The sequence below is a fragment of the Nuphar pumila genome, chromosome 12 (genome assembly GCF_984573655.1).
Source record: "Nuphar pumila chromosome 12, dmNupPumi1.hap1.1, whole genome shotgun sequence".
Classification (NCBI taxonomy): Eukaryota; Viridiplantae; Streptophyta; class Magnoliopsida; order Nymphaeales; family Nymphaeaceae; genus Nuphar; species Nuphar pumila.
Window position 1 is genome coordinate 9,567,101 of NC_143260.1, and position 16,913 is coordinate 9,584,013.

At 36.9% G+C, this 16,913-nt stretch overlaps 1 protein-coding gene across 2 annotated transcripts in view; it reads left to right on the forward strand.

Moving 5' to 3' along the window:
- Positions 1-16,913, forward strand: part of LOC149819933 (glycoside hydrolase family 2 protein) — a 112,792-nt gene that overhangs the window by 16,323 nt on the left and 79,556 nt on the right. For both annotated transcript variants that reach the window (XM_089982613.1, XM_089982614.1), the window contains one exon: positions 13,910-14,093. In XM_089982613.1, the coding sequence (XP_089838739.1) occupies positions 13,910-14,093 (184 nt within the window). The remainder of the gene's footprint in view (positions 1-13,909; positions 14,094-16,913) is intronic.

Below are 16,913 nucleotides of genomic sequence, written 5' to 3' on the forward strand. Positions count from 1 at the left end.
GAAAATAAAATCGAGGTGATAGAAGTGCCTTAGTGAAGAAGTTTGGTAGTTGATATTCAGAAGTAATACAAGATAGAGTGATGATATGCTTTAGAAATTCTTCATACATATAGTGGCAACCAAATGATCTTTGATGTTGTCGTAGCCATCACACGATACTCGACTTCAGTGGATGATAAAAATATTTTTTTTTGCTTTTTGCACTTTCACGACACTAGAGAATCACTTACAAAAACTAGTAGTTGATCGTCGATCATTTGGATCTCCTCCTCAATTTGAGTAAGAATAAACAAACAACTTAAGAGAGGAAGAAGAGGATAACAAAAAACCTCTAGAGGTAGAAGTTGGTAAATATCTAACAATTCTCATCACAATACTTATGTGAACTGTGGTGAAAGAATGTTGGAATTGGCTAGCAGTATGAACCACATGCGCAATATCAAGCCTAATAATAGTTAAATAAGTCAATGCACCAATCATTTGACAATATAGAGTAGGATCATTCAGAGGTGTCCCATCATTAATTTTCTTCTTGACATTAATAACTTCAGGTGTGTCCATCCCTTTTCATTAGTAATACTTGGCTTGCTAATAATATCATTAGCAAACTTGGTTTGAGAAAGCAAGTATCCTCTAGGAGAGTAAGCAACCTCAATTCTAAGAAAAGTCTAATAAATCCAAGATCAGTCATTTAAAATTATTTTTTGAGGATACATTTAATATCCTTTACTCTTTGTTTGTCTTTGCAATTGATTTGTCATGAACAAAATCTCTTTTTTTTTCATGCAGACTGAGTTTTGCAGAGGTCTGCCAGGCCTGTATCAGTCCAGTCGAGTGGCTGGACTGGGCCTGACAGAGCCCAGCCTGTCCAGTCAAGCCACTCCGCAGGGCTGCCAGGCTGCCCAGTTGCAGCACACGTGATACCAGGTATATATATAAATTTTTTTGTAAGTAATAATCTGCCCAGCAGGCCTGGCGAACTTGGCCAGCCAAGCTCGGTCCTGCTGGGCTGCCTGCCAGCCCATCCAATGATAAAGAAAAAAATTATTATTCTACCCTTTTTTTTTGTTAGTCTGAATGTGGTCATAAATCAATGCACATAAATATTGTTAAAACAACAGATCCGTGGTTCACCTAAACGTGTAAGTAGGGGTGGCAAAACTTGACACGACCCGCCAACCCGCTTCTTAGGCGGGTTCGGGTTTGGCGTAAACAGGTTCGTGTCATAAACGGGTCAACCCGCCTAACCCGTTTATTAAACGGGTCGGGTTCGTGTTAGGGGTATGCCAACCCGCCAACCCGGCTGACCTGTTTAATAAACGGGTTAGGCGGGTGGGTCAACCTGTTTACCCGACCCCGACCCGCCCGCCAACCCGTTTACCCGACCCAACCCGTTTATTAAACGGGTTAACCGGGTCGTGTCGGGTTACCCGTTTAATAAGTGGGTCGGGTTCGTGTTTGCCACAGCCGACCCGTTTAATAAACGGGTCGGGTTCTTGTTGAGGTATGCTGACCCGCCAACCCGCCGACCCGACCCGCCAACCCGACCCGATTGCCACCCCTACATGTAAGCAATGCACAGCATGAATGATATATCTCATAATGGCATGAAACGATTTATTAAACATGACCTGCAATACCGAAAGGTAAATCATAAACGACCAATAGATCTACAACATTCTACTTTTAAATCAGATTTTCCAAGTAGTAAAAAGACTTTGCTGTCTATACCATAGCTGTATTTTTGGCATTAAAATTTTTAGATAAATTTAAAAGAATAGTATGACATGAAAACATACACAGGACATGCTATTCTATCAGGATCAATAATCAAAACCAAATTTCTGTTTTAGCAAGAACATAAGCACAATATATATATATATATATATGTATGTATGTATACACACGTATGTATTTTTATTCCAAAATAGATTTAAAAAAAAGAAAAACATTATTTCATCCATGGATCTTAGAGTATTCAGATTTACTCTTTTTTCATGGGTTTCACTAAAATCTTGCATGAAATACAAATCCATGCTTTTTTTCTCATTCGAAACAAGAGAAAAACCTGTACCTTAACCGTAGATCGGATGAAAACTAAGAACAAATGAGTTGTTTGGAGAAGAAGCCTTCTTCTTCCTCTCTCTTTCTTACTCTTTCTCTCTCTCTTCTTCTTCCCCTCTTATCCATCCAACCCTTCTAAAGTGGGCTGGAGGTTAATCTCCTGTTTGGACTCTCTCTTTCCAAGATTTTTAAAACTCTAAAGTTGACTTTTCAAAGCTTCTTTCCTAATTCAATTAAAATTTCTCAAACTTTCTTAGACATGTATAAGGACTCTATCAAGGAGTCTCAAACAACCCTCAAAATTAATTTTTGAAATAATTAAAATTAATTAATTAATAATTAAATATCTAGAAACTTTCAGAGGGTACCTTATCCATCTGGGAGTCTTTTTAACTCTAAATTAACTTTAATTTAAATATAAAAGTGAATTTAAAGCTGGATTTTCGTTGGGCATGAGTTTGGATCTGGATCTAGATCCAAGATCCAAATCCATATCCAAACCCAAATTGGATCTTGGGCAGGATCAATTCCATATTAATATGGATCTTGGATAGAGTCTAGATCCATATTAATTTGGATCCAATGCATTGGATCCAATCCGATCCAAATTTGGACTCAGCCCGTCGAGGCGATCCTTTTTTGGGAAAATGTGATTTTTGGGCCAACCGTAGCCTAAATTCAGAAAAGTAAAATACCGTTATGCTCAGAATTTCGAGACGCATCCAACGATATACAACATGAATTTCGCCCAAAAATAACCCGAATTTTGCTTGAATGTAAAGGTTGAAAATAAAACTTGTTCTCATGTTTCAAATGGCTTGTCTCGACCTTGTCGATGAGACCTGGGCTAAGCTTAGACTCAAAAGATGTCAGCCTATATCAAGGTTTTACCGATTTTTCTTTTATACTTAGCCAAATTTTTGAAAAATCTCAAAATGACTAAATGTGAAAATACGCGATATATATATATATATATATATTGTGTTGCCCAATAAGGGCATTTTGGTCTTTTTACTTTTCTTAAAGTTGTTTTTTAGAAACAACTTGTTTTTCCTTTTTCTTCTTTTTTATTTTCTTTTCTTTGTTGGACTTGGGGCCCCACTCTTAGAGTCGCCCAACGGTCATCTTTATGACCGTTAGGAGCTCCACAATGACTCCTAAGGGTGGAGCTCCCAAGGCTCTCCCTCTCTCATTTGTTATGTATAAATAGGGGTGTTCCCCCTCCATATTTTATTACTCTTTCTCACTTTTTCTTAATAATATTCATCTTTTATTTGCCTTTTTGGCATTATCCCTTTGTGGATTTGTGTATACACTTAAAGTACTTGTATGTTCTTTTTGCTTTTGTCTATTATTGGACTTGTAAGTGTTGTACACTTTGTTATTAGTGATTCCGCTCATTTCATTACAAAAATGATTATCAATTTAGTAATGTTTTAAACAATCTTGTAATACTAGGTTGGTTTAAACAATTGTGAAAAAGAATACTTTAGTCAATAAGGGCAGTTCTATCTTTCAGGTTATAAGGATGCAATTGTGTAAAAAATGTCTTTTTTGTTGTAATTGCTGAAGAATGGAGTCCTTATGGGGAAAACCGTGATTAGAATTATGTCTAAATCTGTTATAAACTATGTAACATCGACACACCACTTAGGGTGTCGTACCCGTGTCGACATGGGTACCACCACTGGATGCAGTACAGGTACGCCGTGGATCAGGGTCCTGCACTGCGTTGGGTAGGGTCCAAAATCCCCGACCCATTTTGGTTTCTTTTAAAGATCCCCGACCCAACTTCCCCCTCTTTTTTGGCTTTCTCTGCCCTAACCCCCCGTCTCCCTCTCTCTCTCTCTCTCTTTGCCCTAACACCCTCTACTCTCTCTCTGTCCCTTGCAGCACCGCCTTCACCCTCGCAACACCGCCCCTCTCCTCGTAGTGTCACCCCTCGCAACATCGCTCAGCCCCTCACAATGCCGCTCCAACCCTCGTAGCGTTGCCCTCTCTACGAGGGTACTCCTCTCCTCTCTGTCTCCCTCTCAACTCCCCTCTCGTCTCTCTCATCCGACCGCATGCACAACTCCGAAGATTTGGGTTAGCTAAAATGAGAGAGAGAGAGAGTTTTCTTTGGGAGGGGCAGCAAGAGAACCCTGGAATGAGACGACAACCCTGATCACTAGATATGCCCATCTGCTTATTTTAAAAAAAAGGGCATGTTTTCTCTTTTCCTAATGCACTAGAACACCCTTTATGGAACCCATATATTTCATATTTTCCCTTTTTTTATTGACATACCCCTTCTATTTTTTGTAATTATTAACTAAATGCGTGAACGGAGGGTTTAAAGATTAATTACCCATACTTTAAAGGGGAAACAATGGTATTTATTGTAGCATGGCAATACAAACCATTATCAAAGAATGGTGGGCTTTTATTTATTGAGAGACAATTATTAAATGAGGGGTTTCAAAATTGGGAGGAGAGAACATGATGAGTCATTATGCATCGGTAGTATTATGTGCATGCATTGTGTTTCGTTTCTAGTTGGTGTTTGAATATTTGAGATTTTAGACAGAGAAAGAGAGATAAAGGTCACACATGTGAGGGGTTGCTTTCACGTTTGTGATATGGGTATCAGAAATCCCGGTTCTTGTTGCAAGGGGATGAGTGGCTTCCTCCCAACACTGCTATTGCTCGTCAAAAGAATTAAAAAAAAAGAGAGAAGAAAAAAAAGGGTTGTGGGGAAGGGAAGGTGTGGGGGGGACCTTTTGTGAGGTGAAATAGACACTCACTTCTCTCTCTCTACAGTGAGGTGATACATAATGTCCTCATACTATCCAGTTTATAATTTAGATTATTCAATTTATATTCAGTTTCTAATTTTCAGTTTGTATTCAGTGTATATTTTCAGTTTATATTCAGATTGTTAGTTTTTTATTTTGTCATGTATGGTTTGTTGATTTATTCTTATGTGGTATTTTTTCTTTGAATTGTTTGAATGTGTAGGATGGCTGATAAAAGCAACCAAGCTACAAGTGCTAATGTTTATGAATGCTTTTGTATATTTCTGTTTGCTAAGTGCTAATTGTTAGGTATTATATGAAACTATTATTAGCTTGTTATTGTTAATATGTTGTAGCTTGTTGCCTCTCAGTTTTTGCTTGTTAATTGTTATTGAATTTTGATTCTTTGAATAAAAGTTGTTAGCCTGTTACTAGTTTGTTGGTTGTTAAATGTTAAATTAATTTATGTTGTTGCCTTGTTAGAATAATGAAACCAATTTATTATATATATATATATATATATATATATATATATATATATATATATATATATATATATATATTTAAAGGCATATAGATCTGTGCCCCATACTCACATTTTTTGAAATTGCCGAGTCGTACCCGTACCCATGTGACATAGGTTATAAACATATCCAGGAGTCACTGCCCCCAAGATTGCAGTTTTAACTCTCATAAGGCTGTTGGGTTCTTTCCCTATTCTATGTCTTCTTCCTCCTATTGTTCATATTTCCATTAAAGCTTTGGTGTGTTTGGGCTGTCCTACGTTTGGTCCTGGCCTTTGTTCAGCGGTCTGGTTGTGCAGGCTACTGAGCACATGACATGTCACATGCACATCTTTGTTAAAATGTATCTCCGAAAATCCTTGTTGTAAATATAAATATATATATTTATATACTTAGAAATACATATACATATAATATATTATATGTATATGTATCTCTCTCTCTCTCTATATATATATATATTTATATACTTTTTTAATTTCTTATCCAAAAAGGGTATTATTGTAATCTTGCGCATATTCCATTTGGAATATTTTGTATTTTTCTTTTTTATTTTCCTTTTGTAATTCTTTTTATTTTTTTATTTTTTATTTTTTACTTTTTATTAAAGGTGCATGACAAGTTGGATACCAAAGAAGGCGAGAAGGATATTTATAGGCTTGCAAAGATGAGAGATAGAAAATCGAGTGATCTGGGTATGGTTAGATGTATCAAAGATGAAACACAAAGGGTTTTAGTCAAATATGAGGAGATTAAGGAGAGATGAAAAAATTATTTTGATAAGCTATTTAATGAAAGTCATGCTCAGGATCTTGGAGACTTCTCTATTCCTTTTCATGAGATGAATCATGACTTCATGCGCAAGATTCAAAAGAAAGAAATTGCAGAGGCTTTGAAGAAAATGAAATCAAGAAGGGCAGTTGGCCCAGATGGTATTCCTATCGAGGCTTGAAAATGCTTGGGAGAAAAAGGTTTAGAATGGTTGACAAATCTTTTTAACAAGATTTGGCGGACAAATAAGATGCCTAATGAGTGGAGGAAGAGTACTTTGGTGCCTCTATATAAAAATAAGGGTGATATACAAGATTGCACAAACTATCGTGGTATAAAACTCATGAGTCATACTATGAAACTTTGGGAGAGGGTGATTGAGTCTAGGTTGAAGAAGGTTGTCATGATATCGGAGAATCAATTTGGTTTTATGCCTGGAAGATCAACTATGGAAGCTATACATCTTCTTAGACAACTTATCGAGAGAAATAGAGAGAGGAATAAAGATTTGCATATGGTTTTTATTGATTTAGAGAAGGCATACGATAGAGTACCTAGGGACGTTCTCTGGTGGACAATGATGAAGAAAGGTGTTTCTCTCAAGTACATTAAAATAATTAAAGATATGTATGAAGGAGTAGTAACCAATGTCCGCACTTGTGGAGGGGTGACAACCAATTTTCCTATAACGGTTGGGTTACATCAAGGATCTGCTTTAAGCCCTTTCCTATTTGCTATAGTGATGGATGAGCTTACGAGATCAATTCAAGAAAATGTGCCGTGGTGTATGTTGTTTGCTGATGATATTGTTTTGATTGATGAGTCTAGAGCTGGGGTTAATGCTAAGTTAGAATTATGAAGACAGACATTGAAAGCAAGAGGTTTTAAGTTGAGTAAAAGTAAGACAGAATACATGGAATGTCGGTTTAGTAAGCAACGAAGTAATGATGAGAGTGTAGTGAAGCTTGGTGAGCAAGAAATACCGGTGGATGATTGTTTCAAATATTTGGGATCTATCATTCAAAAGTATGGAGAAATTGATGGAGATGTAAATCATAGGATAAAGGTTGGGTAGATGAAATGGAAAAGTGCAACTGGAGTGTTGTGCGATCGTAAAATGCCATTGCGGTTGAAGGGAAAGTTTTATAGGACGACTATTAGGCCTGCTTTACTATATGGTACGGAATGTTGGGCTGCCAAGAGACATCATATTCAAAAAATGAGTGTAGCTGAGATGCGTATGCTGAGATGGATGTGTGGAAATGCAATAAAAGATAAGATTCGGAACGAGGAGATACGTAAGAAGGTAGGTGTTGCACCCATTGAAAATAAGATGAGAGAGAACCGTTTACGGTGGTTTGGACATATTCGGCGAAGGCCTAATGATGCTCCAGTTAGAAGGATGGAGAAATGGGAAAATATATTAGTTAAAAGTGGTCGGGGTAGGCCTAGGAAGACACGGATTGAGGTGATAGGAAAGGATATGAATGCTTTGAACCTCACCAAGGACATGGCATTGGATAGAAATGATTGGAGGAGAAGGATTCATGTGGAAGACCCATAATGATTTTCTTTTTTGGTTCATATCGCCGACCCCAATTATTTTGGGATGAAGGCGTAGTTGTTGTTGTTGTTGTATTAAAGGTGCATTGGGGGTCCCCCAATAGAGTCGTTGGCCCCCCCCCAATGGTCACAAATGTGACCGTTGGGGGCTCCCCAACAACTCCTTTGGAGCCCCCCTTTTGCACCTCTTGGCTCTTGTATAAATAGGGGTGTTCCCCCTTTTAATTGTTAAGCTTGAGAGTCTCAAGCATTTGCTCTTTTTTATGAAACACATGCATTGCATGTTTATTATTTTTACACTTCTTTTATAAAGTATTTATGCTTGTATGCATATTGTCTCTTCATAGACAATTTCACATGGTATCAGAGCAAGGTTGGTGATAGAGGATTATGGGATTCTCTTCTTTTCAAGTACCTCAAAAAGCGTGCCTTCGGATTTTTGAAGGTTGGAGTGGTGTATCTTGCTTCTCAAATATTTTAGAAGGATCTTGCTCAAACTTGCATTTGAAATTTGGTATTGGTACGCCATTTCTCCCTTTCTCTTTACTTCATAATGGGCGAAAAAGTGTCTCATTTTACTCTTGGCTTCAAATTAAATGGACCCAACTATCATATTTGGGTCGGAAACATGGAGGCTCACATAAAAGGAAAGGGGCTATGAGGTTATGTGCAAGGTACAATTCCGGAACCGGAACCCAAGATAACGGTGGTAAACGGAAGTGAAATCAAGATTCTTGAAGGAGAAGAAAGGGTTAAAGCTCTTGAAGAATACTCTAAGAAGCACGATGAATGGGAAATGAAGAATTTCAAGATTCTTTCTTGGTTCTTTTCATCCGTTGAGACTAAGATTAATGCCAACATTATTAAGTTCAAAAAAGCATCGGAAGCTTGGCATTATCTTGAGAAAATGTATACATCGAGGGATCTATCTCATAAGTATTATCTTCAAAAGAAGACTCTCTCTTTCACTCAAGGTGAAATGACTATTAGGGAATATTTTGCCGATCTCTCCTCAATTTGGGATGAGCTTGCCATGCTTGAACCAAAATGGAGTGGAGAGGCTATTGAACTACGCCACAAGCAACTTGAAGAAGATCGATTCTTCAATTTTTTGAATGGGCTAAGGCCCGAATTTGAGCAAATAAGGTCCTCTCTTCTATCCTCATTTACTCCTCCCTCTCTTGAAGATGTACTCACCAAATTAAGTGGTGAGGAGACTCGTATGAGTTTATGTAAACAAGGATCAAGTGTTCTTGTGGTTCCTTGTAATCATGAAGAAAGCAATGAGGTCAATGCCGTATCAAGACCCGGAAACAATGTTAAAACCTATCGTCCCCCTCATTTTAAACCACAAAATCAAGGTGAGAATGGTGGCCAAAGAGGAAAAATGGACTATAGCAAAGTTATTTGTCATTTTTGTAAAGAACCCGGACATATCAAACCCATATGTCCCAAATGGAAAAAGCTTCTCGCTGTGGCTACCACCGGTGTACCACAAAAGGAGGAGGCATCATCAAGTGGGTCACTCTCTGTAAATCAAATAGTGGAAGCCCTTCAACCTCTCCTCAAAGGAGCTACCTCCGGTGCCGCCGTGTCTACTTCATCTTTTCCAGGTAAAGTCTCTTGGCTTTTGGACTCCGGTGCATCTTTTCATATGTCCCCAAACATGTTTTCACATTCCGATTACTCAAAAAATGTTTCTCCCTCTTTTGTTTCCACTACGGATGAAACCTCCATTGAAATTAAAGGAATAGGTAATTTTGAAACTCAAGATTTTTTTATTCCAAAAATTAGATTTATACCTAAACTAAACTTAAACCTTCTCTCTGTTTCTCAACTCTCGGACCATGGTTGCGATATTAAATTCTCTTGTGATAAATGTTTTATACAGGATCGCCGGTCCGAGAAATTGATTGGGGAAGGCTTTAGAAAATGAGACTTATACTATATGAAATCTCTTCAAGTTCCAAAATCTTTTTGTAATGTGACCCAAAACAAAGATATAAATGTATGGCACAAGAGACTTGGTCATCCTAATATCACCAAGTTGTCTTATTTACATTTTGCAAAAGACCTATATAAAAGTTCTTTTTCTTGTAATGATTGTATTCTTGTAAAGATGCAAAGTTTACCTTTTGATCGAAGAACTATGTTCTCTTCTAAAACTTTCAAACTTGTTCATTCGGATGTTTGGGGACCCGCACCTGTTGCTTCAAAAGGAGGCTTTTCTTATTATGTCATTTTTGTGGATGATTTTTCCAGATATTCGTGGATTTATTTCCTTAAGTTCAAACATGAAGTTTTTTCGTGTTTTAAAACCTTCTATTCAATGATCAAAAATCAATTCAACAGTACAACAAACAACAACAACAACAACTACGCCTTCATCCCAAAACAATTGGGGTCAGCGATATGAACCAAAAAAGAAATTCATTTTGGGTCTTCCACATGAATCCTTTTCCTCCAATCATTTCTATCCAACGCCATGTCCTCGGTGAGGTTCAAAGCATTCATATCCTTTCCTATCATCTCCATCCAAGTCTTCCTAGGCCTACCCCGACCTCTTTTAACTAATATATTTTCCCATTTCTCCAACCTTCTAACTGGAGCATCATTAGGCCTTCGCCGAATATGTCCAAACCACCGTAAACGATTCTCTCGCATCTTATTTTCAATGGGTGCAACACCTACCTTCTTACGTATCTTTTCGTTCCGAATCTTATCTTTTATTGTATTTCCACACATCCATCTAAGCATCCGCATCTCAGCTACACTCATTTTTTGAATATGATGTCTCTTGGCAGCCCAACATTCCGTACCATATAGTAAAGCGGGTCTAATAGTCGTCCTATAAAACTTTCCCTTCAACCGCAATGGCATTCTACGATCGCACAACACTCCATTAGCACTTTTCCATTTCATCCACCCAACCTTTATCCTATGATTTACATCTCCATCAATTTCTCCATACTCCTCCTCCTCTATCCAACGCCATGTCCTCGGTGAGGTTCAAACCCTCCTCCTTTATCCGGGCTTGGGACCGGCAGTGTATAACTACACAGGCGGAGTTAAAAATCAATTCAACAGTAATATAAAGATATTTAGAAGTGATTCTAGAGGGGAATATCTTTCCAATCAATTTAAAGTATATCTTGAGGATCATGAAATTGTCCACCAAAGGTCTTGTCTTAAAACTCCTCAACAGAATGGGTTGACCGAAAGAAAACATAGGCACATCATTGAGACCACTAGGACCCTTCTTATTTCTCAAAACATTCCTAAAAACTTTTGGGCATAAGCAACTCTTGCTTCTGCTTATCTGATTAATCGGTTACCATCTAGAATATTAGGAAAAATATCCCCTTTTGAGATTTTATATAAGATTGAACCTGATTATAGTAGGTTACGTGTTTTTGGGTGTAAGTGTTTTATTCTTACGGATAAGAATGACAAGCTCTCTCCCAAAGCTATCCCTTGTGCCTTTCTTGGATATTTCGAAACTCAGAAAGGGTTTCGTTGTTATGATCTTCGAGATGATAAGTTATATGTCTCTAGAAATGTAACTTTTTTAGAAAATGAAAGTGGCTTTGAAAAAAATGTTCCTCAACAAGAAATTTTTGATTATTCATTCCTTTTTGACTTATTGTCTAGCAATGATGCTATACTCATCAAAGCATGATGAGGAAAATGATGGTGATGTTGGTGAACATAACTCACTCAATGAACAAGAAAGTAGAATTTCAAGTGATCCCATAACCTACTCCCGTAGAAATCAAGACACCTTTAGAAGTGCTATGGACCTATATAGTGAGCTTGTCCCTACCCTCGATCACCGAAGATCTGAAAGGAATAGGAGACCTCCAACTCGTTTTGTTTCTTTTGATTCTTTCTCACCCCGGTATAGGGCTTGTCTTAGTGCCATTCACTCTTATTTTGAACCAAGGAATTTTGAAGAAGCTAAAAAATGTATAGAATGGCAAGAAGCTATGCAAAATGAACTTAATGCCCTTAAAAGGACTGAAACTTGGGATTTCCAAACTCTACTCATAGGAAAGAAAACTATAGGTTGTCGATGGGTTTTTAAGGTTAAAACTAAGAGCGACGGATCCTTGGAAAAGTATAAAACTCGCTTAGTTGCGAAAGGGTATAGGCAAGAATATGGAATTGATTATGAAGAAACTTTTGCTCTTGTAGCCCGAATGGTTACAGTCAGATGTCTTATTACTATTGCATCTATTAAAAATTGGAATATCTTTCAAATGGATGTGAAAAATGCCTTTTTAAATGGTGATCTTAACGAAGAAGTATATATGGATGCTCCATCAGGCATGGAGATCCCTAAAGATAAAGTTCTTCGTCTTCGAAAGACCCTCTATGGTTTGAAACAGGCCCCCAAAGCCTGGTATGACAGATTTACTAGTGTAATGCTGGAAAATGGTTTCTCCTCATGTTGTACTGACACTGCTCTATTTACTAGAAAATCTAATGCAGGGATTGTAATATTATTACTCTATGTTGATGACATGTTAATTATAGGTGATGATGTTCAAGGAGTCAAGGGTATTAAGTCCGTCTTGACTTCAAAATTTGAGATGTCAGACTTGGGTTTTCTGACATATTTTCTTGGAATTGAGGTTGCCTATTCGCAACGTGGTTATTTCCTATCACAGTCTAAACTTGCTTGCGAGATTATTGACAGGCCAGGAATTTCTGATGACAAAGTATGCGAAACTCCTGAAGTTGTGGGAGCAAAATTGAAGATTGACGACGGTGTTCCTCTAACCGATCCTACTCCTTACAGGCAGTTGGTAGGTTCTTTAATGTATCTTAGCATTACTCGACCTGATTTGTCACATGCTATACACATCACCAGTCAGTTTCAACACGCTTCTACAACCGTTCATATGAGTGCTGTGCTTCGCATCATCAGATATTTAAAGGGAACTGTGAATAAGGGAGAATTTCTATCTTCTTCTTCTGAATTGAAATTACTTGCTTATACTGACTCAGATTGGGGAGGTGACCCTAGTAACCGTCACTCCACCACTGGCTTTTGTGTTTTCTTAGGTGAGTCTTTGATCTCATGGCGATGTAAGAAGCAACAGAAGGTCTCTCTATCATCTACTGAAGCCGAATATAGAGCCATGGCATCTACCACCATGGAAATTGTATGGATTCGACGCCTTTTGGAAGATATGTGAGTGTTTATCAGAGAACCAACAAAGTTATGCTGTGACAATAAAAATGCAATTTATATTGCCAAGAACCACACTTTTCACGAGCGAACAAAGCATATAGAGATGGACTGCCATTATGTCAGAGAAGAATACTTGAAGAAGGTCATTGATCTACCATACGTGACGTCTGAGTATCAACTTGCAGACTTCTTTACAAAAGCTCTATGTTCGCCTAGATTTCATTTCCTTCTTGACAAACTTGCGGTTATCGCACCGTAAGTTTGAGGGGGGTGTTAAAATGTATCTACGAAAATCCTTGTTGTAAATATAAATATATATATTTATATACTTAGAAATACATATACATATAATATATTATATGTATATGTATCTCTCTATATATAAATATATATATTTATATACTTTTTTTAATTTCTTATCCAAAAAGGGTATTATTGTAATCTTGCGCATATTCCATTTGGAATATGTTGTATTTTTCTTTTTTATTTTCCTTTTGTAATTCTTTTTATTTTTTTTATTTTTTATTTTTTACTTTTTATTAAAGGTGCATTGGGGGTCCCCCAATAGAGTCGTTGGGGGGCCCCCAACGGTCACAAATGTGACCGTTGGGGGCTCCCCAACGACTCCTTTGGACCCCCCCTTTTGCACCTCTTGGCTCTTGTATAAATAGGGGTGTTCCCCCTTGTAATTGTTAAGCTTGAGAGTCTCAAGCATTTGCTCTTTTTTATGAAACACATGCATTATTGCATGTTTACTATTTTTACGCTTTTTGCGTATTTTGTTCAAGTGTTGTGAGAGTGTCTTCGTACACTTCTTTTATAAAGTATTTATGCTTGTATGCATATTGTCTCTTCATAGACAATTTCGCAATCTTATCTTCTTTGTGATATTTACACATTGGTTTTATTTGTCATACGTTCTTTCTTTATGTTATATAGCTGTGAAGATCATCTTGGAAGATGTATGTTCATTTTATGTATTAATTGATGCTTATCCATTTCTCGGGGAACAGTCAGGATAGCAGACTTCCTGCAGAGTTTGAAATCACTGAATTTTGCCATGCTTGTGGTTCCCCCAAGGAAAACCTGTTAGCTATTCAAGTGGCAAGATGGAGTAATGGTTCTTACTTGGAAGATCAAGATCACTGGTGGTTGTCTGGCATTCACAGAGATGTGCTTTTGTTTGCTAAAGCTCAGGTAGTTTTTTCCCCATTAATTACTTCTCATTTTGCCTTTAGCAATAGATTATATGTGCATGTGTTAAGGTTAATAGTAATCTTAAATTTGTTACAGTGGGTGCTGATAAATCTGTACCAAATCCCTTCTTAAAAATGAAGTAGGAAAACTTGTGTTCCTCTTGGGCGACTCTGTTGCTGAGTATTGAAGGGACATACACTGTTACCCTCTTTTATTCTTTTGTAGGTCTTCTTTTCACATATTTGGTTCTCTCAGCATGTTTGGTTTATGCATGTTTTCTCAAGTCACAGATAAGAAATTAACATAGGAACAAAAATATAGAAGACAGAAGAAAGTTTTCATGCAACTTCTTATAAATGTGAATTGGATATCAAAAGATTGTGATGGATTATGGAAGTTCGCTCTCCATGAAGTATAATAAAATGCACATTAAAATGTGAATTACGATTATGCTTCCTATCCCTATTGGACTGTGGTTGTAAATTCCAATCCTTTAAGACAGTTTTCCTGCTTCACGGTGACTCAAGTTGCATGTGATAAGCTTGATGGCTCTGCTTTGGAAATTCATGTGATCTCTTCATAAGCCATTTAATGAGAATCCTGTCTTTATTCATGCATTGTTTTTACAAGCCAAGCTCTTCATCCTGTTTTCTCCCTCACAAAACGGTGGAATATCTACATATGCATAGAATTGTCATGGAACACTGGATCTTGATGATGGATCATGACAATTATAAGATCTCGTCAGGAATGGCCAGGTCTATAGGCTAAAACGGATGCTAAGAGTATGTCATTTTCTTTCTCTGAAGTGTAGTTGTGACTGCTTTTCCATAGACTATTTCATTCATTCAGAGCCATGATATTTGTAATATCGTGTGTTTTTCCATAGTTTTAAATTTTGAATTTCTGAAGTTTTGAGTAAGTATTTTATAAATAAAAACCATAGAAAATATCCTCAATTATAGGTGACGTTTGCTAGGTCTGGGCATGGCACAAGGCCCACTGAGAAGACCAAAATGAGGCGAATAATATTTGAGAAACTTTTTGTTTTTAACCTTTAAAATTAAGCAAAAATTGAGCCAAATTCAGGTTAAATTCAGGCAAAATTTGGAGGTGAAAATCAGGTAAGTATACCATTAGATGCGTCTCGTAATTATAAGAACATTGATATTTCATTTTTTTGAAATCGGGTTAAGGTTGGCCCAAAAATCACGTTTTTTCAAAAATGACCCGCCTTTATTTTTATCATTTTCTGGATTGGATCGAATCAGATCCGATCCATTTGATCCGAGTAGATATTGAATCTGGACCTAGTACAAGACCCATATTAACTAGGATCTGGTCCAAGTTGGGATTCATATGGATTTTGGATATGGATTTGGATCTTGAATTCAGATTCAGGTCCAAAATTCAAGAGTGACTAATTTAAAGCTTTAAAATCAATTTAAAGGTTAAATTGAGTAAGAATTCTGTCATGAGAGGACTTCCAGAAGGGGGGAGACACCATTTGGAATATTTTAAAACTTAATTAATTAATAATTTAATATTAAATAATTAATAAAAATATTAATTAATTAAAATTTGAAATTGTATTTATTGGATAAGGTGGAGTTATACATGGAGTAGAACTCTTCCTAGATAGGTGTTCTAGATAGATCTCAAATTAGTTAATAAAAAAATATAAGAGATAATAAGAGGATAAGTAGTAGTTAGAGAGAAACTTTATCCTCTATAGATAGGACTTTAGAGGAGACATCACCCTCTCTCTCTAAAAGATCTCTCTCTCTCTCTCTCTATATATATATATATATATATGGGTCTAACTCCTCTCTCTTTCTAGAACTCGTTTTTTAGAGAGAGAAGGAGAGAGAGAGAGAAGAAAAGAAAAGAAAGAGAGAAAAAAAAGAGAAGAGAGAGGGAAGAAGAAGAAGGAGGAGGAATCAACCCTTCCTTTCCACCCTTTATCCGACGATTTTTCGGTCTGTTTTTCGGTTCCAACTATGGTACGAATTTCTCTCTAAGTTTTTATGGGAAGGAATAGGTAGAAATCTGATTCATATATGGATTTGTGGGGAAAAGAGAAATCTGGAATTTAAAACTATATATATATATATATATATATAAACATCGAGTAAATATATATATTGGTTAAATTATTGGTGGAAATCGATTTCCCTATGTGCACAAATCTGGAAATATATTTTCAGATTTGTCAACACTCTTGATTCTTGATATTTTTCATGAGAAAAATAATAGACAACATGAAGTTAGGCTTCTCGACATTTTGTTCATGTTCATATGAATATTTATGAGATTTGTCTTTTCTCTATGTATTTCTTGTTCTGTATATATATATGCTTCATTTGCAAGCTCAAACTTGGCTAGATTGGAGCACACAAAGATGTCAACACTATTGATGAGTTACATCATGACCTTATAGTGGCCTATTCTCCACTCCTTCCATTTCTTTTCGTAATCTGAAATGATTCTTGTCTCCTTAATGGTCCATTGTGTTCTCATTCTCAATTTTTGTGAGAATTAGTTGAGGCTCCTTTTTGGAACCAACATTTAATCCCCACAAACCTCTTCCATACATATGGTGTTTCATAGAATTGGACCACACCATATAGTTGGATGAGTTTACTACTTTCTTGTCCTCCATGGCTATGAGAGAGAAAAATGAAAAATAAGGAAGTGGCTATGAGGGAGAAGAGAGAAAAAGAAGTGAGTGAGGAAGGAAGAAGGTAAAAGGTGAGAAACATGATCACCACGGGCTCACAAACACATGAGCACCACGATCACATGAGCACTCCGAGCACC